Here is a 27,253-nt window from a genome sequence, read left to right on the forward strand (position 1 = left end):
GGGAGGGCGGGCGAGGGCGAGAGGGAGCGAGAGGGCGGGAGAAAGAGATGGGGGGAAGTGGGGGGGGTGAAGAGAGGGGGAGAGAGAGACACAGAGACAGAGAGAGAGAGACAATGTGTGAAATTATGTGAGTTGTGACAGTTGTTTGCAACAGCCCCTCAGAATTAGAGTGATGCTTGCTCACGGCAAGAACCTGCAATGTGGCCAAGTTGCTGTGTTACTGCTAGCACACAGTTTGGTGACCTTGAAGCTCTCTCACTCTTACTGCCTGCCACAGACAAATCGGAAGGATTTACAGGTTGATAATCAACAGGTTGTTTGAAACAAGCTGTGCATAGTTGCTCCAACTAGATACAGTCTCAGTGTTGGCACCACTGAATGACAGGGATTGAGAGCATTCATGTCAGCCCCAGGCATACACAGTAGCACGAGAAATGGACTTCTATAAAAGTAGAACACCAAACCTAACACTCAGCTCCTCTTGGCTGTTCCGATACTTCTGGGAAGACAACTCCCTCCTGGCCAAATCCCTCTGGCAATGGCATGACCAGTTACACGGTTCTGACGAAAGACTCTTGGTCTGCAATATTTATTCTGTTCCTGCACATACAGAAGCTGCCAGGCCTGTTGAGCAATTTCAGCATGCGTGTTTTAATTCAGACTACAGAGTTATGCAGTTAGGAAGAGGCTCTTTGGCTCACCCAGTCTGTGCTGACGTATCTACATTAATCCCACTTTACATTCGAGGCTACAGCCAAAGCACTGTAATGAGACTTTAAGCGCTCGACCTTTTTAGATGCTGTGAGGTTGCCTGCCTCAATTCCCCTCCCGGACCGTGCATTCCAGATTTTGATTGAAGAAGGTTTTCCTCAAATCTCCTCTAAACCTCCTGCCCACTACCTTAAAGCTATGTCCCTCATTACTAACCCTTCAGGCGACTAGCTGCTTCCTGTCCATGCCCCTTAATCAGGCCTTCCTACAGCCTTCACTGCTCTAAAGAAAACAGTCCAAGCCTGTCCCAGCCTCTCTTCACAGCTTAGATGCTCCATCCCAAACACCGTGGTGAGAAACAAAAACCTGCCGGAAAAGTTCAGCAGGTCTCGCAGCATCTGTGAAGTGAAATCAAACTTAATGTTTCGCGTAATTTTCTCAGAACTGATGGGAGCTAGGAAAATGCTGGTTTATGTGCAAATGTTAGAGTGGAGAGACAGGGTCAGGAGTAAGAGATAGAGCCCCAAGAGACAGAACAGTTGGACAGACTAAGGAATAGATAACAATCTGACCAGGAAGGTGAATAGCTTTTAACGGAGACTGTTAGTGCCTGACAATGCATTGTGTGTAATAGCAAACTATATGATCACATGGCCTGGTACATGGGGAGGGGACTGGGACATGTGAGAATTCAAGCCCTAAAGTTACGGAACTTGATATGGAGTCCTGAAGGCTAGCAGGGTTCCCAGGAGGAAACTGGAGGAGCTGTTCTTGCAGCACTGCAGCGTGCCTGAGACCGAGATATGGGTCAGGGAACAGGGTGGCCTGTTGAAGGCAGGCAACTGCAAGCTCAGGGTCAGTTTTGCTGGCAGGCCTTTGCTCCAGGAAGAAGCAGAGGGCCTGGACACCATCCTGGTCGGGGGATGGACGGGTAAATAACCCGCAAACTTGAAATTCCGAAACTGGTGAAAAGTGTCAAAGGAATCACAGATGTAAGTGGGCAGGGACTGGACGGAGGAGTAAAGACTGAGTCAAGGTAGGAAGAACTGACTTCTTCCTACCTTGGAAGATGCAGGAGCAGGCAGAAACAATGGGTCTGCCCAGCCAGCCCTGTTTCTGGATTTTTGGAAGGAGGTAGAAGCGGGCTGTGCAGGGCTGGATGGTCTATCAGCTTGGAGGGAGGTGTGGGGGAGATCACCAGATGAAATGAGATTACTGGCCATAGTTGCTATAGTGGCCTGATGTTCCATGGTGGAGTCATGGTCCAGAGGGAGATAGGAGGAGGTATCGGAGAGCTGGCGCTCAGCCTCTGCAGTGCAGAGGTCAGTTCGCCAGATCACAACAGCACCACCCTTAATGACAGGCTTAATAACAAAGTCAAGGTTGGCTCTAAGTGCATGGAGAGCAGTCAGGTGGGAGAGAGATAGGTTGGAATGGGTGAGGGGATTGAGGTGACTGATGTCACGTTGACAGTTCTCAATGAACAGGTCGAGTGCAGGAAAAAGGCCAAAAGGGAGGGGTCCAGATGATGAGAGAATGTTGGAGCTTGGTGAAGGGGTCTGTGGGGTGGGGAGAGGATTCTTGCCCAATGAAATTGACACGGAGGTGAAGTTGACGGAAGAAGAGTTCAATGTCGAGCCGTGCTCGAAATTCATTAAGGTGGGGATGCAGAGGGTAAAGCTTTGCTGAGTACAGAACATTCAGCATTGGACAGCAGAAGGTTAGGAGGGATGACAGGAGGTGGGGTTTGGGAGGGGTTGGAGCAGAGGGAAGGGGAGGGGAGGGAAGGTTCCAGAGGGCCAGAGTTGTTGCATCTTGTGAGCTTTGATGCCTGAAAGGAAAAGGTTTCTTGTTAGAACGGCTAATGAACTGGAGGATGAAGTGGAACTGCTCAGTTCTGCGGAGCCCTGAGCACTTGTGATGCAATGCTGATGGAGAGAGCACATTCTGGTGAGTTTCCTCTGCACCCCATCTAGTGTAATTACATCCTTCTGGTAGTGCGATGACCAGAACTGCACAGTACTCCCGTTTTAAGCAGTTTCTATACAGCTCCAACATAAACTCCCTGCTCTTGTAATCTATGTCACAACTGATAAAAGCAAGTGTCATTTTTAATCACCCCACTAATCCGACCTGATGCCTTCAAGGATCGTTGGACAAGCATCCCATGATCCCTCTGTTCATGTGAGATTCCTTTTGTCCTGCCATTCATCGAGCAATCCCTTGTCTTGTTACTTCTTCCAAAGTGCATCACTGCACACTTTTCAGGGTAAATTTCATCTGTCATTGATCTGCCCATTTGATCAATCCATTCATACCTTCCTGTAATCTAAGACATGCTTCCTCACGATGAACCCCACCCTCCCGTCCATTTTCATGTCATCTGCAAACTTACTTATCATGCCGTCCGTGTTCTCATCTACATTATTTATATGTATCACAAACAATAAGGGATCAGCACTGATCACTGTGATACACTACTAGACATATTGGACACTTGCCGTCATTATCTGAGGCATAGAGTTTAATAGCAGGAGGTTATGCTGGAACTCTATCAAACATTGGTTAAGCCATAGCTAAAGAGTATTGTATGCAGTTCTGGAATCTATATTATAGGAGGGATGTAATATCTCCAGGGAAGGTGCAGGGGAGATTTTACAGGATGCTGCCTGGGTTGGACAGCTTTAGTTATGATCAGAGATTGGATAGACTGGGACAAAAAACATAAATAGCTGGAAGAACTCAGGTCTGGCAGCATCTGTGGACAGAAAGCAGTATTCATGTCTTGGATCAAATGACCCTTCTTTGGAACGGACCCTTCTTCAGAACAGAAGTCCAGTTCCAAAGAAGGATCACTGCATCTGAAACATTAACTCTGTTTTCTCTCCACAGTTGCTACTGGACTGGCTGAGTTTTTTTCCAGCAATTACTGTTTATGTTTCTGAATTCTCGCTTCTGCAGTTCTTTGTTTTTTTTCAGATACACTGGGGTGGTTTTCCTTGGAGCAGGAGAGACTGAGTGGGTAAATGATTGCGATGTTTATAATTATGAGGGGCACAACAGGATAGAAAAAAGACTGTTTCCCCTTGGATGACGGATGAAGACCAGAAGGTGTAAGTTTAAAGGGGACGTGAAGAAATTAGTTTCAACCCAGAGGGTGGTAGGAATCTAGGATTCTCTGCCTGTTCAGGAAATTGTAGGCAGAAACCCTCGGAGCATTTAAGAAGCACGTAGATGTACACTTGCGATGTCAAGGCATTCAAGGCAATGGACCAAGTGCTGGAAAATAGGATTAAAATAGTTTGGTGGGTTGTTTGAGAGTGTTGCAGGTTTGATGGGCTGAAGGGCCTTTTTCTGTACTGTAGACGTCTGGCTGGCCTCCAGAGACACAAAAACAAAATACATTCAGCAAAATGTTGAGCCCAAAGCCCCTCTTGGTTTCACTCCCAGCCTCACCTAAATCCAGAGAATGCAGTGGTGTTTTCAAACTTCTTCAGCCAGAGAGTGGAGCTGGGAACTGTATATGAAAGGCCAAGGGTTTGTGATGGGCTGCTGTTGCACAGTGTTGTTAACTATTTATCCTGATCTACCTCAGGCAGCACTGTAGAACAGGGCAGGAACTATGACTCTTTCTAACGTTGACGGTACAACTTGGTGTGGGAGAAGGATGCACCAAAACATGTGCCAAATGTAACTCTTAAGGAAGGAAGATTGGGAGTTGGGCAGGGGAAGGAGAGTGACAGTTTATATATTATATAATAGATTGAACATGTAAGGATTTCCTGATGTACTCCTCGATAGCTGGCAAAAATTGTCCGAGACCAGGCACACTGACAGCTGAAAACTTCAGTCCATTCATATGCCAGTGATGGTATTGTCAAGTGGTTGGACAGAATCTGATACTCTGGATTGATGATACAAGCTGTTACACAGAGGCAGATACACACATGTGGAATGGTCAGCAGAACATTTAGCAACTCTCTAACATATAGAAGGCAGACAGTAGTTGCGAAGGGGTGTTTTTTTTCCTGACTGGAGATCTGTGATCAGTGGTGTTCTGCAAGGATCAATGCTGGGACATCTGTTGTTTGCAATTATAAATGATCTGGATGAAATATGGGGGTTCCGATTTGCAGACAACATGCAAATCATTGGAGTTGTGGAGAGTGAGGAAGATTGAGAAAAGGATTCAGCAGGATGTAGATCAGTTGGAAAGTTGTGCAGAGAAATGGCAGATGGCATTTAATCCAGACAAGTGGGTGGTGATGCATTTTGAGGGGTCAAATGCAAGAGGAAAGTGTACAGTAAATGGCCGACACTTAGGAGCATCGATATACAGTGAGATTTGGGGTGCAAGTCTATAGCTACCTGAAAATGGCAATGCGAGTGGATAAGGTGGTAAAAACAACTTATGGCATGCTTGCCTTCATTTCAAAGGACATGGAAAGTTGGAAAGACACACTGCAGCTGGGCCACATTTGGAGCACTGTGAGCAGTTCTAGTTACCATACTTGACAATAGTGGAGGAAAAAGACAGTTACCCGGATGTTGCCTAGACTGAAGTATATTAGCTATAAGGAGAGATTGGACAAATGTGGATTTGTTTTGATAGGCTGAGGGGTGTCCTGATAAAGTTATATAAAAGTATGAGACACATAAAAATGGTGGATAGTCAATGTCTTTACTAGGATGGAAGTGTCAAATACAAGAGAGGGCAAAAGCTTAACATGACAGGGGAAAGTTTAAAGGAGGTGTCTGAGGCAAGTTCTGTTTTTCCCACTGACAGCAATAGGTACTTGGAGAAGTGCTGGCAGGGTAGGTGGAAGAAGCAGATACTATAACAGCGTTTAACAAGCATTAAGACAGACACATGAAGAAGCAGAAAATAGAGGGATACTGACCATGTGCGGGTAGATGGGATTAATTCAGAATGGCACCATCGTCATGGTGGGCCGAAAGGCCTGTTCCCATGCTGCTCTCTGTTCTATAAATGGAGTTTCAGGGGCCTGATCAGTCACTTAAACTCAATTCTAAAAACTATCAATGCTTTTAAGACTTGGAAAATTTGGATAATGTTCCTCTCAATTTCTGACCCATCCTAATCCAGTGTCCGACAGAAAAGAATGAAGTTGTCCATTGTCTGAAAAATGTTTTTGATATCTTTCTCTAAGTGCATTCAGTGTTTTCAGTGCACGATTGCAACTCAGGGTTATGGAAATTGACTGGCTCCAGTCTATACAATTATTAGGACACCAGATATAGCATTAAGTGAAGATTTAATCTTCAACCTCCTACGTAAAATATGTTTTGTAAATTAAGAGGCAGTTTGATTAGTTTCTAATTTTATTGAATAAAAGAGATATCACTTACCGACTTTGCAAGGATGAGGGCATCATTCATGAGGTCAACGAGAGGAGTCTTGGTGTGCACATTATAAAAAGAGTAAGCAGCCTTCAGGCTCTTGTGGACAGGATGATGCATGATGGTGGAAGGGAGAGTGTAAAAACTGAAGAAGTCTGTCAATTCTCCATCAGTGCTCTGAAGAAACAAGTTGGGAGAAGTGAGTCACTTGTTTGTGAAATAAAACAGCATTTACAAATAACCTGGCAAACTTGTAGCCTTACTGTTTACTGTATGTCCTAAAGATGGAGCTGGCATTCTGTCAAACAGCTAAAATAGCACATCATGTACTTATCTAGCACCTTTACCCAAGTACAAAACAAGGGCAGGGCATGAGCTGAATGGTGCCAGGGAGACAGCATGAGAAGAGAAATAAATACTACAGGGAGGGAAGCAGGACTCCGAGGGATGTGATTAGGGACACACACACACACACACACACACACAGTTGGGGGGGGAAGGGAGGAGAAAGGAGAGAGAGAGGGAGAGAGAGAGAGAGAAAAAGAGTAAGAGAAAGAGAGGGAGAGGGAGAGGGAGAGGCACACACACACACACGGAGAGAAATACACACACAGGCAAAGGATGACAGAAACACACACAGAGAAGCTAAGACCATAAAAGATAAAAAAAGACACAGATGAGGTGAAAGACAGAGAACAGATAGCTACTTGGGCTACAATTGACAGACCAGCTCAGATTCCTATCAATTTACGCAATGCATGCTTGGCAGTGGAGAAATGAATTTGCATCACATTAACCAGAAAATAAAAGCCAATGCAAATGCCATTTCACAGTCAGAAGACCACATTTTGTCATCCTGAGGTCACTGTCAACTCAAACCACAGAACTGAATCTGAGGTGTTAAGATAAGACTGCTTAACACTCAATCCAACCACTGCAAAAGTAAATGCTTTATACAATTACTGAAATTAAGTCAGCCATAGAAATGTACAGCACGGAAACAGACCCTACAGACCAACTCATTCATGCCGACCACATATCCTAAATTAATCTAGTCCCATTTGCCAGCACTTGGCCCATATCCCTTTAAACCTTCCTAATCGTATACCCATCCAGATGCCTCTTAAATGTTTAATGGTACCAGCCTCCACCACTTTACATCTGAACAGCCAACTAATCCACTGACCCAATGACAGAATTTGAGAGCCAGTCCCCAGTCTTCCTTCTTTAATTTTCTCTCCTTTTCCAATGAAGCTGTCGATTCCTGCTAGGGTTCATAAGTGAGCTGCACCGTGGCTCATCCATGGTCATTAACAGAACTTGCCAGCTATACCAGTATCGAGACTGAGGTGCTGGAAACGCACAGTTGGTCAGGCAACATCCCAGGAGCAAGAGAATCGATGTTTCGGGCATAAGCCCTTCATCAGCTCCTCATTCCCGATGAAGAGCTTATGCCCGAAACGGCGATTCTCCCACTCCTTGGATGCTCCCTGACCAGCAGTGCTTTTCCAGCAACTCACACTCGACTGATCTCCAGCATCTGCAGTCGTCACTTTCTCCTAGTTATAACCAGAGGGTGATCTAACTGGTATTATAACACTTAAACTCATGCTGGGGTAGCAAAAAGACTTGAGCAGTAACTTGTTCAGTACTAAAAGAACATTTGCTTAGTAGAGGTGTTATAATGGTTACATACAGAGGATTATAGCAAGCAATCGGTAACGAGATATCCAGAATGTATTTAAAAGTTGAGTCTACCTGTAACAACGTTGTATGGATTTCTAAAGTGAGGGAAATGGAGTACTATTATCAGGATTATACAACTTTTCTCCTGAGATCCAGCAACCTCTATTTGGACAAAAGGGTCAACACAGCCAAAACAAAGTGTTCCTCACCCGATACCCACTTACATTAAATTCCTGCAGGAGTTACCAGATAGCTACAAGGAGTGGGAAATTTATCTCTGGCCAATGTATTCATCCGAGGACAGAAGATTTAAACTGCACTTAATATTTAGTTGTTGCTACGGCAAGGTTCATCTTCATATCTATCAAGATTCAGTGAGTGAGACATACCTCAACAACATAAGTCTCTATAATATTTTCCCGAGGTAGGAACCAATGAGCAACCTCCTCTTCGTTCATTGCTGGGGTCAGATAGAACTGTGTCAGGTATTCCCTCAGCAGCCTGCACACATGCTTCACATCCTTACGCTCCATTGGTCGCAGGCCAGGTGTTTTTGTGCTCTGGAACATTAGAAAAACATCAGAATTTTCAGAAAGAAGCAAAAGACCTAAGATTTGTTTTTTATGCTCACACCATCAGTGCCATTTTATAAAGTCCTTAAATCTTTCACATTTCTGGACACGTTATTCAACTGTCCAGACCCTACCCCATATCAGTAACCAATATCACAGGTGCGTGACTCACTGGTTAAAAAACACTGTAGTCTCTCCCACCTAAGTTCTTTACTTATTCCTAAATTCCTTATTTATTTTTATCTCTTGTCCCCTAGGATTTGAACCATTCACTAAATAGTAAAAATTGCCGTGATTAATTCCTTTCAAAATATATCAAACCTCTTCTGCAAAATTAAATTCAACTATCTCAGCCTTTAGCTTAGTCTCTGGATATTACTGATCACCTTTGTTGCCCATTTCCTGTTACTGGAGCTCCAGACAAGTATTGAAAACAAATCGAGACCTTGAGCACACTGTCAGTTTTGAATTTTATTTCCTTACTTACATTTAACTTCAACTGTCATTCCAACACTCAAGAATCACAGCTCTCGACATAAAAAAAATTATCATGCATTTCATTTGATCACATTGAGGCCTTAACAGATTTCCTGCCCCAGACTTAAAAGTCATCCTCACCCATGGATATGATAAGTCACCGGACCATTTGTTCAAGAATTCCTCTTTCCACAGAAAGTGTCATATTTGCTGTTGTGCGTCCCCTACCAGCTCCACAAACCCCTTCCCCCCCCCCCCCCCCCCGCCCTAACCTCCCTGTACTTCTATTCCTAGGACTGTGCCTCAAATCAGGCAACAGGTGGTGCAAGGAAGCAGCAGCAGTGAAACAGTGCACTGTATAGCCAGGATTTAGTAAAGAGGCATAGGAGCCTGCTAGCTGCCTTCTATGCACTTTCATTGTCTCTGACTTGGGAACTGGACTTCGGGTGTAATGTTGTGAGACAAATGGGTGGATCCTCCAGGAACATTCCCATCAGATGAGATATTCCAGCAATACACTTTAAATTCCCAAGCTGCCTGTGTGCTTTATCAGGTGCAGTTCCACTAATGTCGCCATGGTGGTGCCATTCATCACAAAAATATGAAATTATTCTCGACAACAGCACCACCATTGAGCTGGTAAACTGCAATCCTCATCCTCATAAAATCTTTATCATAACTTCTTAAAGAAAGGATTTGCACTTAATAAGCAAATTAAGTCTCAAGCCATTCCAAAGAGCTTTTAAAAGCAAAATTATTACTTTGCAGCCACTGCCAGGAGCTAATAAGTAGGCACTGGAGACTGTTAGAGGCTCTTTCTATGCACCTTTGACGTAGGGAATTGGCTGTGGGATGCAATGCTGTCAGACAGTGAATACTAGTCAGGAAAAGTGCGGTGCTGAAAAATGTGTTGCTGGAAAAGCGCAGCAGGTCAGGCAGCATCAAAGGAGCAGGAGAATCGACGTTTCGGGCATGTCGATTCTCCTGGTCCTTTGATGCTGCCTGACCTGCTGTGCTTTTCCAGCAGCACATTTTTCAGCTGTGATCTCCAGCATCTGCAGTCCTCACTTTCTCCTAGGAAAAGTGCGGTCGCTACCTTGCATACAATAGGATTGTACACAAACAACAACAAAATAGCAATCTGTTTTAGAGTTATTGGTTTAGGGATAAATGCCCGTTCAGACATGGGGAGTTCTGTGCTCTGCTTCAAATAATGCCACTGGATCATTCCCATCCACTCAACTGGATAGCCAGAACTCAGTGGAGTGTCTCATCTGAAAGACAGCACAATCACACAGCACAGGAGTGTCAGCCGGAATTCTGTGGCCGTGTCTCTGGAGCAAAACTTGAATCAATGATCATCTGGCTTAGAAGCTACAATTAAGCAAAATTCTACAACCTGATTTTTCTTTTTTCAGGTGCAGAAACCTTCCAGGGCAGGCAGCAATCCACTCTTTCAGGAAATGCTCAAAAGATAAGATTTTGACCATTTTGATAGCATGAACTTTGGATTACCCAAATCAGTGGTCAAGAGGTTCAGCACCATATCTCCATGAAGTCTCCATACAGTCCATTAAAATGTCTCTGCTTACAGCAATAATGCAAAATAAAAAAACTTAAGGAAAAGTGCAAGTGGATGGGCGTAAGGGTGTATGAATTTAGTGTTACATCTCCATCTTAACTGTTCAACTAGCAATTTAGCCACCTAAGCACAAAAGGTTGTTTCTGAACTACAACACTATAGTATCTTATACATGCATAACACATTTACCTTTGCAAACATCCCAAGGTGTGTCACATGAGCATATTCAGATAAAATCTGACAATAATCTACAGCAGATATTAGCAGAGATAACTAAAAGCATGGATACATAGGTATATTTTAAGAAGCAGTTTAAATGAAAGATGCAGCGTGGCCTAAAGAGAAAGTTCCAGAGCTTAGGACGTAGATGCTTAGAGGTCAATGTTGAGAAGAAGATTGCGGCAAATACCAGAGGAATGCAAAGTTATCAGAGGGTTACAGGACTGGAACAGGTTACGGAGATTGCAGAGACTGTTCATAAGCATTTAAACAAACAAAAACAGAAATTTCTGGAGAAACTCAAAATCTGAGGAGTTCCATGTCAATGATCCTTCTTCAGATCTCCACCATCTGCCATTTTTTGTTTTATTTTAACATTTTCATCAGATGGAGATCAATGAAACTATTCAGCTAGACAGCGAGTCTCTCACAACTGGCTATCGAACTAATTGCCTCCAAAGTTTTTGCCTTCATTCCTCATTGCTGGTATTGAAGACACTGCACAGTATTGTCCAACTGCAGTCCTGCGCTTATTACTTCTCAGTTTGATTTCTCGATCAACAAAGGCCAAATGGAACAGAGATGATATTCATGATGAGCTTTCTCATTCTAGTTAAAATTTCCCCTGAGCAATGAGAAGAAGTTTATGAGTTACAGCCTTAGCCCTGAGGGACTGTGATCTACTGAAATGGTGGGAAAGTAGAAAGTTCAGTGCCAGCCTACAATTTATTTGGGAATGTTTCGTGACACAGTAATTTTTTTTCAAAGGTGAGCAAGGACCAGTCATGGCCTGAGGGTTCTGTCAGTGAAACATGATTAGGGTCAAATTAGAAAATATTGGAGGCAAACAATGTGATTGATTACTTGCTGCTTAGCTATTCACTAATTAGAAATGAGCAATGAAGAAAGAAATGTAAATAATGAAACATAAAAGGGTCAATGTTTAACATGATAATGAAGGCGGCCGACTCGACACACAAGACAGAAGTAATATTTAAAGACAGGTTTTACTGAGATAGTGTTTAGGCTCACCTCTGGCAGTCTATATAATTTCATTGTTCGTTGCATAGTCATGTTTCTGCTCAGATGGGAGAACTTCACCTCTACTAGTTTGCGTGGGTTGAGTGACCTGTGCCAGTACCTGCCCAACAGATCACAGAATACTCCAGTCAGTCACTGACAGAATAGAGAGCTTTGCATACTGTGACTCATGCCTTATTCTATACCCAAACTCAACATTGAATACAAAATATATTCTTGGGCCCACTCCTGAAGCAATACTCACTGCTCATAGCAAAAGTCTTTGGGATATAACAAGGTTGCAGCTCAACATTCTAACTGTGTACCACACTCCAGTCTGCACCTGGGCATTGCTACTGTCACATAAGATTATATCACAATGTACTGACAACCAAAGGGAATTCAGATAGATTAAAAACAAAGCTGATTATGGACAGGGGAAAAGTTGTAAATGCAAGTGGAAAACAGAGGAAAAAAAATCCTAGAATGAACCAGAATCATACAATAGAATAGAGTTCAGAAAGCAGAATTACAATGAAGCATTCACAACACGATTGGTGAATTGATGGTGCCAGCAGAAGTAAAATTAAAAATTCAACTGCCATTATGAGACTTGGCACAAAGTGACCGAGACTGGTGAGTAAATACAAAAAGAAAATTGAAATTCGGGTTGAACAGGTAAAAGGAAAAGGAAGTGGGGTTGTGCTAATTACAAGGATGGGATCAGTGTAGCAGTGAGGGAGTATTGCCAAAACAAAAAGAGTACAGTGTAGAATCTATTGGGATGGAGCCAAGAAACAGCAGGGGGAAATCAAACATTTCAGTGGCTTATAGGCCACCAAACACAAGGGGAATTATAGGGGTTCAAATCCGGAAATTAGAAGTGCATGGAGTAAGGGGGTTACAATGGCCTTAGGTCAACGTACATCCAGACTGGGTAAACATAACGAGGTCAATGCTGAGAGGGAAGAATTCTCTGAATGTGTTTGAGACAGATTTTGGGAGCAATGTGTTGAGGAACTAACCAGGGTGTAGGCTGTCTCAGATCTAGTACTATGTAATGAGAAAGGATGAAGTAATAATCTTTAGGGATAGTGACTACAGTATGTCAGAATTTTCCCATTAGGTTTGAAAAAGATATAGTTCAATCTGAAATTAGAGTCATAAATCTAAACAAGGGCAATTCATGAAAGTATGAGGAGCAAATTGTCCTTGGTTGTGTAGGAAAGTATATTGAAAAGTTTGACAGTTGAAAGGAACTGACTAATATTTACAGAATTAATGGTTGGCTTTTAACAAACACACATTTCTTTAAGACTCAAATACCAAGCAGGAAAAATGTCAGAGAGTCATGCCTAAAGATAGTAACCAAAGGAGGGGCCTTATGAAGTCACCCAAACACGCTGCATGCCTGAAGATCAAGAGAATTTTAGAATTCAGCAAAGGAGGATCAAGAAAGTTTTAAAGAAAATGAGAATAGAATTGACATGTAAATACCAAGAAACATAAAAATCAGATTGTAGAAGCTTCAGAAGTATGTTAACATTTTTTTTAGCAAAGTCAATGTGGGTCCAATACAGGAAAACATTGGAGAATTTATAAAAATAAACAAGAGAAATGGCAGAGAAACTAAACAAGTACTTTGTGTCTGTCTTCATAGACGAAGAGACAGAAAGGCCCCTGAAATAACTAGATCCATTAGAACTTGGAATTGAATGAAATTAGTAATCAGTGAGGAACTGCAAGCATCAATGTTTGGGCCCCTGTCATAGCCTCTGTTAATAATCTGGACATGGGGACCAACTGGAATACTGACAAGTTTGTAGATGATAGAAAACATGGGAATGCGAATCGATGAGGACATGAAGAGGTTTCAAGGGGATTTATAAAAGCTGACTGAGTGGGCAAGAGCATGGCAGATGGAATATAATGTGAATTAAGCAAGAGATTACCCACTTTGGTAGGAGGAATGAAGGAATAGAATATTTTTTAAATGGTGAGAGACTGGAAAATACTGATGCTGATACTGAAAGGGATGTAGGAGTTGCTATACACAAGTCACTGAAAGCAAGTGCAGCTAACAATTCAGAAGGGAAACAATATGTTAGTCTTTATCAAAAGAGGATTTGAATACAGGAGCAAAGAAGCCTTTGTCAATTTTAGACAGCGGTACTGAGACAGCACCTGGAATATCGTGCGCTTGCTTCATTGAGGGAGTAGAGTGGAGGTTCATCAGAGGAATTCTTGGAATGTGGGATCGTCATGAGGGAAGATTAAAGAAAATAGACTAGATCTGTATTCTCTTGAGTTTAGAACAACGAGATATGATCTCTTAGAAATTTACAAAAGTCTTAAAGGGACAGACAAAGCAGGCACAGAAAGAACGTTTCACCATGCTTTATGGTATAGAACCAGGGAACCAGTCTCGAAATAAAAGGCAAGCCATTTGGAATGAGATGAGGAGGTATTTCTTCACTCAGAGGGTGGTGTATCTTTGGAATTCTATACCCCAGAGGGTTATGGAAGCTCAGTCATTGAATAAGTTCCAACCAGAGATTGATAGATTTCTAGTTGCTAATGATATCAAGAAATATTGTAATACTGCAGGAATATAGCGTTGAGATAGATGATCTGCCATGATCAAAAATGGGGGAATCGCTTAAAGGAGCTGAAATGACTTCTCTTGTTTCTATGTTCCCAACTATGAAGGAGCTACAGGGAGAGGGAGAGCTTTATATGTTGCCAGAAGTGACTAGAAAATTGCACACTCCCTAAGAAATGAACTTACCCTCTAAGCAGCATCACACTGAAAGGATTCACATGGCAAAGGCTCAATTTAAGGGTATTAACAGGAATAGCATAACACATGGTCTGTCACACTGCACACTATCAGTTTTATCGCCTACTGAAAGGAACCCACCATTCCTTTAACTAATATCCAGCCCAGGGTGAATAAATTGTCTAGTCCGAGATAATGGGGTTACACTAATAAAGGAATCAACTGTGACTGTTACTGGACATCAGTACAGAGACAACAGAATAGATTCCCATGTCTTTTTGTATTCACTCATGTGACATTGGTATTGCTCGCAGGCCAGCAGTCATTGCCTGGCCCTTGTTGACCTTGAGAAGATGGTGGTGAGCTGCCTCTTGAACTGCTGCAGGTTCTGAGGGCTGTAGGTAGACCCACAATGACTTCAGGAAAGGAAATTCTAGTATTTTGATGCAATGACACTTAAGGAACTGCGATATATTTCCAAGTCAGGATGGTGAGTGGTTTGGAGGGGAACTTCCACATATCTGCTGCCCTTGTCCTTTTAGATGGATCTTTGGTGAGTTTCTGCAGTACCTTTTGTAGATGGTTCACACTGCTGCTACTGAGCGTCAGTAAAGGCGGCAATGGATGTTTGTGGATGTGGTGCCAATCAAGTGGGCTGCTTTGTCCTGGATAATGTCAAGCTTCTCGAGTGTTGCTGGAGCTGCACCCATCCAGCAAAGTACACAGTATTCTGGCATACTCCTGACTTGTGCCTTATAGGTGGTGGACAGGTTTTGGGGAGTTAGGACTCACCGCAATATTCCTAACCTCTGACCTGCTCTTATAGCAGCTGTATTTATATGGTAAGCCCAGTTAAGTTTCTGGTCAATGGTAACCACCAGGATGTCAAGGATGTCTCTGAGCAGTTGCAGAATATTCTGAAGGGGGAGGGTGAATAGCCAGAGGTCATTGCGCACATCTGTACAAATGACACAGGTAGACACAGGGATGGGGTGCTGCGAAACGGGTACAGGGAGTTAGGTAAGAAGTTAAAAAGCAGGATCCCAAGGGTAGTGTTCTCTGGATTACTCCCAGTGCCACCCACTAGTAATGATATAAATAGAAAGATAGGTCAGATGAATGCGTGGCTGAGGAGCTGGTGTAGAGGGCAAGATTTTCAGTTTTTGGATCACTGGGATCTTTTTTCGGGTAGGGTGACTTGTTCAAGAAGGGTCGGGTTGCACTTGAACCAGACAGGGACCAATATCTTTCCAGGGAGATTTGTTAGTGTTACCCAGGAGGGTTTAAACTAGTTTGGCAAGGGTGTGGGATTCCGAATCAGAGAGGGGCCATTGAAAAGTCAGGGGAAAATACATTAGCCATTAGAGCCAGTTTACTATTCAGGGCAGCTAGGGTGACAGTAAAGGGAGGGAAAAGACTTCTGGTTTAAAGTGTATTTATTTCAATGCACAAGGCCTGACTGGTAAGGCAGATGAGGAGAAAGTGAGGACTGCAGATGCTGGAGATCAGAGTTGAGAGTGTGGTGCTGGAAAAGCACAGCAAGTTACGCAGCATCTGGGGAGCAGGAGAATCGACGTTTTGGGTTAAGCCCTTCATCAGGTAAGGCAAATGAGCTCACAGCATGGACTGGCTCTGGGGACTGGGATAATTATAGCCATAACAGACACATGGCTGAGAGAAGGGCATGGACTGGCAGGTCAACATTCCAGGATACAAAAGCTTCAGGCATGACAGAAGTACAAGTGAGTGAGGAGGGGTGAGTTGCTCTTTTGAAAAGAGAGGACATAACAACAGTGCTTAAGGGATCAAAAAAATGAGGCCATATGGTTAGAAATTAGAAACAAGGAGGGGATGGTCACTTTGTTGGGTGCGTATTATAGACCCCTAAATAGCCAGCAGGCACTGTAGAGAGATTGCAGATACCTGTAGGAATAATTGGTTGGAGATTTGTCAAATGTGTCCAAACAAGTTTCCTAAATCAATATGTCGAGGGCCTTACTAGGAAGGGTGCAACACTGGACCTCCTCTTCGAAAATGAGGTCGGACAAGTGACTTAAGTGTCAGTCGGACAGCACTTTGGATCCAGTGACCATAACTCTCTTCGTTTTAACATAGTTATGAATAAAGATAGGGCAGGTCCACAGGTTAAGTGCTAAACTGGAGCAGGACCAATTTTGGGGCCATTAGGCAGGATCTAGCAGGGGTCGATGGGTGAATCTATTTGAAGGAAAAGAAGTGACTGGCAAATGGGAGGCTTTTGGAAGTGTGATATCGAGAATCTGGGGACAGTTATATCCCTGTAAGACTGAAGGTAAAAGCAGGTTTGGGGATCCCTGGCTGATTGAGGGATATTGAGGCTCTGGTCAGGAATGGGAAGAAAGCATGCATTGGCTTTAAGCTGAAAAATGTGGTGCTGGAAAAATACAGCAGGCCAGACAGCATCCGAGGAGCAGGAGAATCAATGTTTCGGGCATAAGCCCTTCTTTAGGAATTGGGTTTAAGCTGTCAGGCTCAAGTGAATCCCTGGATGACAATAAAAAGTGTAGCAGTGCACTGAAGACAGAAATCAAGAGAGCAAAAAGAGTGCATGACATAAATCTAGCAGATAAGGTTAAAGATAATCCCAAGAGTTTCTATTAAGAGCTACATTAAGAGTAAAAGAGTGGCTAAGAAGAGAATATGTCCCCCTTAAAGATCAGCATGGAGCCACAGGAGATGGGGAAGACTTTTAATGAATATTTCTCCTAGGTGTTTACTGAAGGAAGTTAAGGAAATATGAGAAATAAAGGGGGATGTTTTTGACCACATACGTATTACCAGAGAGGAGGTGTTTGCAGCCTTAAAGCGCAATAAGGTGGATAACTCCCCTGGGCCTGATCAATCCATCCTTGTACATTGTGGAAGGCTAGGAAGGAAATTCCAGAGGCTCTTGCAGAGATTTTTCCTGCATTTTAGCCACTGGTGAAGTTTCAGAAGACTGGAGGGTGGCTAATGTTGTTCCATTGTCTAAGAAAGGTAACAAAACAAGCCAGGGAACTACAGGCCAGTGAGCCTGACATCAGTGGTAGGCAAGCTGTTGGAGAGGATACTGAGGGACAGAATCAACCGACATTTGGATAGTCAAGGTCTGATTAGGGATTTATGCATAGGAAGTCATGTCTGACAAATCTTTTAGAGTTTTCGAAGAGGTAACCAAGAGAATAGATGAGGGTAGGGCAGTGGATGTTGTTTATGTGGACTTCAGTAAGGTCTTTGGCAAGGTCCTGTGTGACAGGATGGTCATGAAGGTTAGATTGCATAGCACCCAGTGAGAGCTAGCTAACTGGATTCAAAATTGGCTCGATGATAGGAAGCAGAGAGTGATGCTTGAAGGTTGTTTCTCAGACTGGAGGCCTGTGACTAGTGGCATGACACAGGAGTTAGTGCTGGGACCTTTGTTATTTACATAAATGGGAGAAAGTAAAGACTGCAGTTGCTGGAGATCAGAGTCAAGAGTGTGGTGCTGGAAAACCACAGGAGGTCAGACAGCACCCGAGGAGCAGGAGAATCAACGTTTTGAGCATAAGTCCTTCATCAGGAAGTGAATGGTGCTGAACATTGCACAATCATCAGCAAACATCCCCACTTCTGACCTTATCGTGCAGGGGAGGTCATTGATGGAGCATCTGAAAATGGTTGGGCCTAGGTCACTACCCTGAGGAACTTCTGCAGAGGTGCCCTTGAGCTGAGGTGACTGCCATTCAATAACCACAACCATCTTCTTGTTTACCAGGTATGGCTCCAACCCACAAAGAGTTTACTCGCTGATTCCAGCTTTGCTAGGGCTCATTGATGTTATACTTGGTCAAATGCTGCCTTGATATCAAGGACTATCAATCAATATTCCTTAGGCAGGGAGCTACACCTGGAGGCCAGAGGATTACTGAACACTGTGGTTAGCACTGCTGCCTCACTATGCCAGAGACCTGGGTTCGATTCCAGCCTCACGCAGCTGTCTTTGTGGAGTGTGCACATTCTCCCCGTATCTGCGTGGGTTTCCTCCCACAATCCAAAGATGTGCAGGCTAGATGAAATGGCCATGCTAAATTGCCCATAGTGTTCAGGTATGTGTAGGTTAGGTGCATTAGTCAGGGGTAAATGTAGAGTAATATGACAGGGGAATGGGTCTGGGTGGATTATTCTTCGGAGGTCAGTGTGGATTTGTTGGGCCGAATAGCCTGTTCCACACTGTTGGGATCCTATGAAAAATCGATTAAATTTTTTTAAAAATTAAAATTTATCATTCATTAGGATGGATCTTACCTGCAAGTTCCTACAGGTTTCGGCAGTACCACCCCTGCTGTGTACACAGCCTGGTAGCTGCCTTCGAGGTTGACTCTCCTGGTGATCTCACGGATCAAGACTGGTGCCACACGTTTGGAGCGCAACTTCTTATGCACACACAGAAAATTAATCTCCACCATCTTCTTCAGACTGCCAGGAAAACAAAACAAGAACTGAAATTTTAGCAATATAAACTAAATAAACATTGAAAATTAAAGAAAAGCAGCAGGTCCTGTAGCATCAGTGTTAGAGACTTCTCCCCCTCACTGGCCCCACACTCTCACTGAGTGACAGCCCCAAGGCTCGACATATCCTCTCAGTCTGCCCGACACCCCAAACTCACTGTCTGGCATGTCCATCCCCACTGCTCGGTATGCACCTACTAGTGGTCACACCATCTGCTGGAACCAAAATTCATCACCTGGCACACACATACACCCACACCCTATCAATGCCTGATATGCAGTCCCTTTCCTCCTGCCAACTCTTTCTATTCTTTAAAATCACATTTTTCAGGTTTGGAGAAAGGTAGTAAAAGAAAATTTCAAGCGAATGAGGCTGAAGTGACCCAAAGTTTCACAGCTAAGGATGGGAAAAGAGAACAGGGTCGAAGAAGATCAAAGTTGAAACTTGGAAATATGCACAGGAATTATTTTCTAATCTAGGTGAGGAGAAAGCAAAGTTAGAGAGGAACAAGTTCTGGAGGATGAGGACAAATTCCAACAAATTCTAATAAATTCCAACCAACACAGTACAACAAGTGCTTCACAGGAGGCTCCATAGCACTGAGGATGTCACTTAGAGAGGGGACAAAATATCTGCAAACCAACTTCCCAACTTGGCGAACATACCCACAACAACCGTCATGAAGACAAATGTGCTGAAACTAATGCAAAGGGAGGATATGGTGACAGTGTCATGAGACTAGTAATCTAGAACCCAGAATGACTTTCTGGAGACATGCAAATCCATGAAAGATGATGAAACAGGTGAAATACAATACTAGGTTAATGGCGACCATGCAACCACCACAGGTTGTAAGATAAAAACCACCCAGTTCACGAATGTCCTTTATGGTAGGAAATCTGTCATCCTTACTTGGTCTGGCCTACATGTGACTTCCACCCCAATGCAGTTGATTCATAACTGCCTTCTGAGCAATTAGAGATGTTTAATAAATATGTAGGAGAAAGTAAGGACTGCAGATGCTAGAGATCAGAGTCGAGAGTGTGCTGGAAAAGCACAGCAGGTCAGGCAGCACCCAAGGAGCAGGAAGAAGAGCTTATGCCCGAAACGTCGATTTGCCTGCTCCTCGGATGCTGCCTGACTGGCTGTGCTTTTCCAGCACCACACTCACGACTTAATAAATACGTGTCAAGCCAGTGATGCCCACAACATAGGAATAACTTTTAAGGAGCTGTACAGGGCCTTGGTGAGTATGACGACTGGATTACCGTGTGCAGCTTTGATTGCCTTACCCAGGGAAATAGAAAGAATGCAGTGAAGGTTTATCAGACTGATTCCTGGAATGGCAGGCTTGTCAGATAACAACAGATTGAGTTGACTGGGCCTGTATTCAACGGGGTTTAGGAGAATAAGGGGGGAGCTCACTGAAAGGTATAAAATCCAGACAGGGCTGGGCAGACTCTGTGCAGCTGGATGTTCCCTCTGACTGGGGCATCCTGAACAAAGTAGGCCAGGATACATGGCAGGCTGTTTTGGACTGAGGAGGAGGAGCAATTTCTTAACTCAGCTGTAAACAGTCCTATGGACAGGAGCAATTGAACTGCCTTTCCCCATTCCCATGACAGTGTGTGTTTTTTGTGGCTCTGAGAAAGCACATGTCTGAGTGTGTGTGTGTATCTCTGTGTAGGGGGAGACTTATAAGGGGTTTCAACTTTTAACTGGTACAGTTATATATCAGTGGTTCATAGTTATCTTACGTAGAGCTAGAAAATAATGTATTTAGTTGTAACAAAAACTAATTCTTGTTAAGTTCAGAAACCTGGCCTGCATTTTCTGTCAACTGAGGTCTAAAAGACAAGACAGAATACAGGAAGGCGATAGAATGCTTGATGACATGGTGCAAAGATAACAATCTCTCCCTCAAAACTAAACAGCTAATCATTGACCTCAGGAAGCAAGGAGTGGGGGGAGACACAGCTCTATATGCATCAGTGGAGCTGAGGTAGAGATGGACGACAGTCAAGTTCCTAGGAGGGATGATAACGAACAATCTGTCCTGGGCCGTCCACGTTGATGTGATGGTCAAGAAGGCACAACAATGCCTCTTCTTTCTCAGGAGACTAAAGAAATTTGGCATGTCCATAAGGACCCTCACCAACTTTCAGAATGCTTTCTATGGTGATCTTTATCTGGATGCATCATGGCTTGGTATAGTAACTGGTCTGCCCAGGGTCGTAAGAAACTATGGAAAGTTGTGAACATAGCACAGTCCATCTTGCAAGCCAACCTCCCATCCACTGACTCTATCTATACATCTCGTTACTGCAGAAAGGCAGCCAACAACATTAACGACCCCTCCCACCCCTGTTATACTCTCTGTTAACTGCTTCTGTCAGGCAGAAGATATGAAGGCTTAAACAAACAAGCTTAAGGACAGCTTCGTCCCGTTGTTATTAGACTGCTGAATGGACCTCTCAAATTTTAAATCTAATGTTGATCTTGCTTTTCGTACATCATCTGCTCAGCCATAACTTTGTATGCCTCACGTTGCTCAATCACCCTATAATCTGCATGTCCTTGTATGTTATGATCTACTTGCTGCACGCAAAAGTTTTCATTGTGACAATAAAAAAAAATCAAATCAAATTATATGCATTTATCGCTTGCTGCTATTTGGTAACGCAAGTATGTCCTGTTTTGTAGCTTCACCAGGTTGACACCTCATTTTCGTTGCTTCTGGCACGTCCTCCTGCACACTTCATTGCACCAGGGTTGATTCCCTAGCTTGATGGATTAGAATAATGGGTTTGCCAAGCCAGGAGGGTGATGATTATATTGGAGCACAATTCTGTTGCTGATGATGGTGCATGTCATCTTGTGAATACCCAGTCTTGAGTTGCTAGATCGGTTCGAAGTCTATCCCAATTTAGTGTGGTGATAGTGTCATACAATATGATAAAGACTTTTCTCAATGTGAGTGTGGGTCTTTGTCACCACAAGCATCTTACAGCAGTCAGTCTTACAAGTACTATTACAGACAAATGTATCTGCTGCAGGCAGACTGGTGAGGACAATGTCAAGCATCTTTTTCTCGCCCTCATATTATTAAGGAGGAATTTGAAGATCAAGAGGGTGGTTTTTACCAATGTAGTTTCCTTGGTCAATGCCAGTTTCATTACTTTTTGAGATTTTCTAGAGATTGATGCAACGGAGTTGCTTGCTTGGCCATTCTGAAGAGCAGTTAAGGGTCAAACACCTGAAGGGTCATCCACCTTGCTGTGGATCTCAAGTCACATGTATGAAAGACCAGGTAAGGACAGCTGTTTCCTTCCCTAAATGACATCAGTGAATCAGATAGGCTTTCTGACAATCAGCAGAGGCTTCATGATCTTCACTGGATCTTTTAGTTCAAGATTTTTACTGAATTCAAATTCCAGCATTTACCACGGTGGGATTCAAACACGGGTCCCTTGATTACCAGTATGGCAAAAATACTGAACCATTCCGTCCCTTTCAGTTATGGTTACAATGGCTTGAGCAGAAGGAGAAACCAAAGAAACTAGGGATGGTGGAAAAGGATAATGAAATGAAAATAGAATAAGATAGGAAATCAAAATGAGAAAATTAGAATTAGAATTGCAAAGAGATGACAAAGCATAGGAACATGAATAGAAGCACAAAACAATGTCACTGAAGTTGGAGACATCAGATACTGATCCAGATTCTGGCATGGAAAATATATGCCATTATTTGAAGTATAGTAAAGAAATGTTTAAGTTTGCAAGACCTTGTTAGAATTTGAGGAACATGATGTGGAAACATTCTTCATGATATTTGGGGAAATGGCGAGACAAATGAAATGAGCAAAAGAGGACTTGCATTGCTCGTGTGGAACAAGTTGACAGGTAAAGACCAGGAATTCATAGTTCACTGTCAGAGGAGGGTTTTCAGGATTATGATGCTGTTGAAAAACTATATTGTGCCTGAGATGTATAGACAAAGGTTGCGAAATTTAAAGAAACAGTCTGGGCAAACCTACATTGAATTAGAAAGGGTCAAGCAAAGTAATTTTCACAGGTGGATTTGAGGATTAGGAGGTTGAAACCATGCATGAAACCCTTAGAAGATTCTAAAAAATCATTACCTTCAGTCATAAGAAGTTCTGCTGAGGACGAAAGCCAGTAGCAGTGGTGGACTCTCCCTCTTTATGGGCATTTAAGCGGGCATTGGATAGGTATATTCGGCGCAACATCGAGGGCCAAAGGGCCTGTACTGCGCTGTATTCTTCTATGTTCTATGAAAGCGATAATAGCTGACAATTATGAACTAATCCATAAAACTAAATCTTTTTTCCATCATCCTTATAAACTCAAAAGGGATAGAATATGGGAGAGTGAAAGGATGCAAGTAAAAGAATGAATAGCTGGGAATGTTTCCTCAGATCAGAGAATGTACTGGTGGTGGTGAAAATGGAAGCAGAGATGTTTCTGTTGTAACAAGATGGGACCTACTTGTTCAAAAACTTTGGAAGCTGTGAGGGAAACCTGTAACAATGAACCTGAAAAGGAAACTTACCATGACTCAGATTGTGGCTTTAACTAAGCAAGAGACTGAAAGTAAACACTATTGTAAGTGCAGAAGTAGTATCTGGATAGATGAGAGATATGAAGGGTTTTGTCTAAAGGGAAGACAACCCCATTCTCTACAAATGAAGCATCCTAGCCTATTACTATTCTAAGGAGTACAGGGGCTAATCAAGTTCTCTTGCTGGAAAAGGTTTTAGTTTTCACTCCAGAAAGTTCAATGAAAGCCTGTATGGCTTGTTGCCTGGATGAGTTGTAGTCAGGATAGTCATGAAGTTACCTGTGGATGGAGTAAATTTACTGCTGAGGAATGAATTGGCAGGAGTGAAAGTTACTAGTTTCGCCTGTAATCACAGAAAAACAATGGGGGCTAAAGAGACAGAACAATCGTAGGAATAGATTCTGGCTATTTTTCACCATGTGTAATGACCAGACTAATAGCTAAACAAAGTCCATCACCAGAATTCATCGTAATACCGCAAACAGGTATTAGGATTGTTGAAACTGCATTATTCTCACTCTTAAATAGAAAGTGTTTGGCATGTCTTTGTTAGTTGAGGCTCAGGAAGAAGATGTATATGTTGAGTTAACTCAAGTTAGTACAGGAGGCAGAGATCCTCCAGAATGGCATCTCTTCTTGCTGTCACAGGTATCTCTGAAATCTCCAATGAATCTATACTAGGCCTCCACTCAATTCTCATTTAGCCCTTGGCAACATCATCCAAAAAAAGGAGTCAGTTTCCTGGGTATGCTGATAACATGTAGCTCTACCTCATCATCAAGCGCTTGACCATACACTACCTTGATATTATCTTGGATGAGCACAACTTCCTCTAACTAAACACAAGAAAGACCAAGACAAGTCACTGGCATAAACTCTATTCCCTCACCACAGTGTCAGGCTGGCACAGACTGTCTTTAGATCTCCACAAACACTTGCAAAGAAGAAGATACAATATCACAGGAAGAGATGGAGATTGAGAAAGAAGCATACTTGTCATTAGTCTAAATAATTAATTACGATTTTACGTACTGGTCATAAATCTGAATATTAGCTGGAATGGCACTGATGAAACCCACTAGTTTCTTATTGGAGACGACCCGTACACCGCAGTGCCACTGAAGTAACCAGCCAGGGGGACGCAGTGCCCTAGAGAAACAAACAATGATATATTTAGTTCAATTCATCATGAAGGAAACTATGTACCCTGAAAGCAGATGTGCATTGATTGACAGCACACTTCTTCTGATACCTAAAACGGATAGCTTTACAGCTGTTCACTTTACTTCACTGAGCTGGTCAGTACTGCACCCAACGGAGACTCCTAGAAAGCAGCCTAGCACTGCCCACACTTTTTACAGTTATTCTTAGAATCCAACAAAAGTGAGGCTTCAAGTGCAACTGGATGTACAGAGTTCTCCTTATTGTTGGAATTAAGCTTCTGCCTTCAACAGATCAGTTGCTGTTAAACCAGTAACAAATGCACATTTATTAGCAAGTTCATTTCAACAAAGCATATTGAACCAACTAGTGACAGTGACCCTAACATGACTCCTGTTTTAGATTAGCATATATTCAAAGCGTTTGTTTATCATTCCATAATGCAGCATCTATGATATATTCAGCTATCTTGTACTGGAGAAGAATTCAAATTTTCTGCTAAATTGTTCAGATTATAGGGAAGCAACTTTGATAGAAAGGTCAATTAAATAGTATTTATAAAACAATCACAATTGTTAAATCTCTTTTGTACAAGTTTTTCAATTTCTAAACATTTCACATTTAAAAGAGTGGTAATTTTATATGAGGTATACGAAGGGGTCCTTAATTTCCAATTAATAAAGGAAAGGGAGCAAAGTATAACTGGTACAAATTGCACACTGTACTAACCCATAACCCACAGACTGTACAGTACCGCATCTCCTTCAGACATAGCAAGGAGTATGGCGCTAATTGAAATCCCATCTCCCTCACATTATAGTTCAATAATTATTTCGAGAGCACGTTATTGGTTGCGCAGAGATAGCTGTATTTTACGTCTGGTCATGATGATAATAGATTTTAGAAAACGCCGTCACTTGATCCAAGAATGTTAACACATCCAGGTCAAATACAGCCTGAATTAGAGTTAAAACTAGGACAGATTTTCTTGCAGTTGAAAGTAAATTTATAAATCCAGCTATGTAACCAGTTACTCTACTTACCACAGTAAAAACTCAGGCGAATAATCAAATCTAAACATGTTGTCATCATCCTCCACGTAGTTCTCATTCAGCAGTGTATACAGTTCCTTCAACTGTGTGTTCAAACACAGACAGGTTACTTATCTTAGGGTTGTAGCAGAACATTTCACTGTACATCATGGGGGAGCACCCCCAACATTAGAATTGAAATTTGAAATAAAATTCAACACAGTTTAGTAGCATCTTCTCACATGTAGTGCCATGTTGTGTGTGAACACTCCTAAATACAATAGCACTTTATACTCTGTGTCAAGTAAGGAGATAGGAACATATACAACAAATCCTATCAGAAACAGTTGGTGAACAACCTCACAATTCAAACCCTTGAATAAAAACCAAATTCATGCTATTGAAAAGTAAACTTACTTCTTATAATGACCTCTTACATTGCTTAATTATGCCAAGCAGAGTTGAGTGTAAGGAATTAAGTTGGACATGCCAAATTGTGTGTCAGCACAGCGCAGTTGGAATCCTTTTGGAACAGATCCTGGTGCACTAAATCCCGCTCCCTACATGGTACAGGACAGCTTCGGGAGAAAACCTTATGATCAGCTGGGCTATCAGCCTTAGTAGAACATCCTAGCTTGACACAGTGCATCCCCTATCAGTGTTTTATAGTCAAATAAATCAAGTTGCATGTACACAAAATGTTTTACTGAGACACTACTTGTAACTTTAACTCACATGTTGCTGACATCGCAAAAAGCTTTTTAGTAAAAAAAACTTTGTTGAACACACGCTGAAACAGTGTCTGTTTCAAACCAACGCTCCATGAAAGCCATGCAACGTATTCGCAGTAAATTCTTGATCCTCTTACAAGCAGACAGCCAGTGGGGTATTAATTCATACGTAATCCACTTGTTTTCAATACTGCACACGTCAAAATTACTTAAGAGTAAAATACTGCAGATACTAGAAATCTGAAACAAAAACAGAAAACCCTGGCAACACTCAGCAGGTCAGGGAATAGTAAGGTGTAAATTGCTGCTTGACCTGTTGAACATTTCCTGCACTTCTTGTTTTTGGATCAGGTTCTACAGATGATTATGTGATTGTTAATATCGCTTACACTCTCTACCACCCTTTTCCATCTGGCAGAAGATATAAAAGTTTGAATAAATATACGAGCAGATTCAAGAACAGCTTCTTCCCTGCTATTATCAGACTTTTGAAAGGACTTCTCAAATATTAATTCTGATCTCTCTCTTTCTGCACCTTCTCTGCAGCTGTAACACTGTATTCTGCACTCTGTTATGCTACCCTGCTACATGTTGTATGTACAATCTGCCTGTATAGCATTCAAAACAACATTTTTCATTGAATCTCAGTACTTGTGACAACAATAAAATCAATTTAGGATTTGTGACCAGATTTTTTCATATTTACAAATCAGCGGCTTTGTTTGAGACTCTGAGTTCCCAGGCCAGCTGGAAGGAAGCCTATTGCACCTAAGAGCTTTATCAGGGATCAGAACTCCCATCCAGAATAATCAAGGAATTCCCCAGAAGAC

At 42.5% G+C, this 27,253-nt stretch overlaps 1 protein-coding gene across 1 annotated transcript in view; it reads right to left on the reverse strand.

Moving 5' to 3' along the window:
* LOC122557981 (glycylpeptide N-tetradecanoyltransferase 1-like) overlaps positions 1-27,253 on the reverse strand; it is a 79,060-nt gene that overhangs the window by 10,520 nt on the left and 41,287 nt on the right. The window contains exons 5-10 of the mRNA XM_043706284.1: positions 25,705-25,796; positions 24,533-24,649; positions 18,710-18,880; positions 11,641-11,749; positions 8,148-8,318; positions 6,082-6,249 (exon numbers count right to left, since the gene is read on the reverse strand). Of these exons, the coding sequence (XP_043562219.1) occupies positions 6,082-6,249; positions 8,148-8,318; positions 11,641-11,749; positions 18,710-18,880; positions 24,533-24,649; positions 25,705-25,796 (828 nt within the window). The remainder of the gene's footprint in view (positions 1-6,081; positions 6,250-8,147; positions 8,319-11,640; positions 11,750-18,709; positions 18,881-24,532; positions 24,650-25,704; positions 25,797-27,253) is intronic.

The sequence above is a fragment of the Chiloscyllium plagiosum genome, chromosome 16 (genome assembly GCF_004010195.1).
Source record: "Chiloscyllium plagiosum isolate BGI_BamShark_2017 chromosome 16, ASM401019v2, whole genome shotgun sequence".
In the NCBI taxonomy this organism is placed as follows: domain Eukaryota; kingdom Metazoa; phylum Chordata; class Chondrichthyes; order Orectolobiformes; family Hemiscylliidae; genus Chiloscyllium; species Chiloscyllium plagiosum.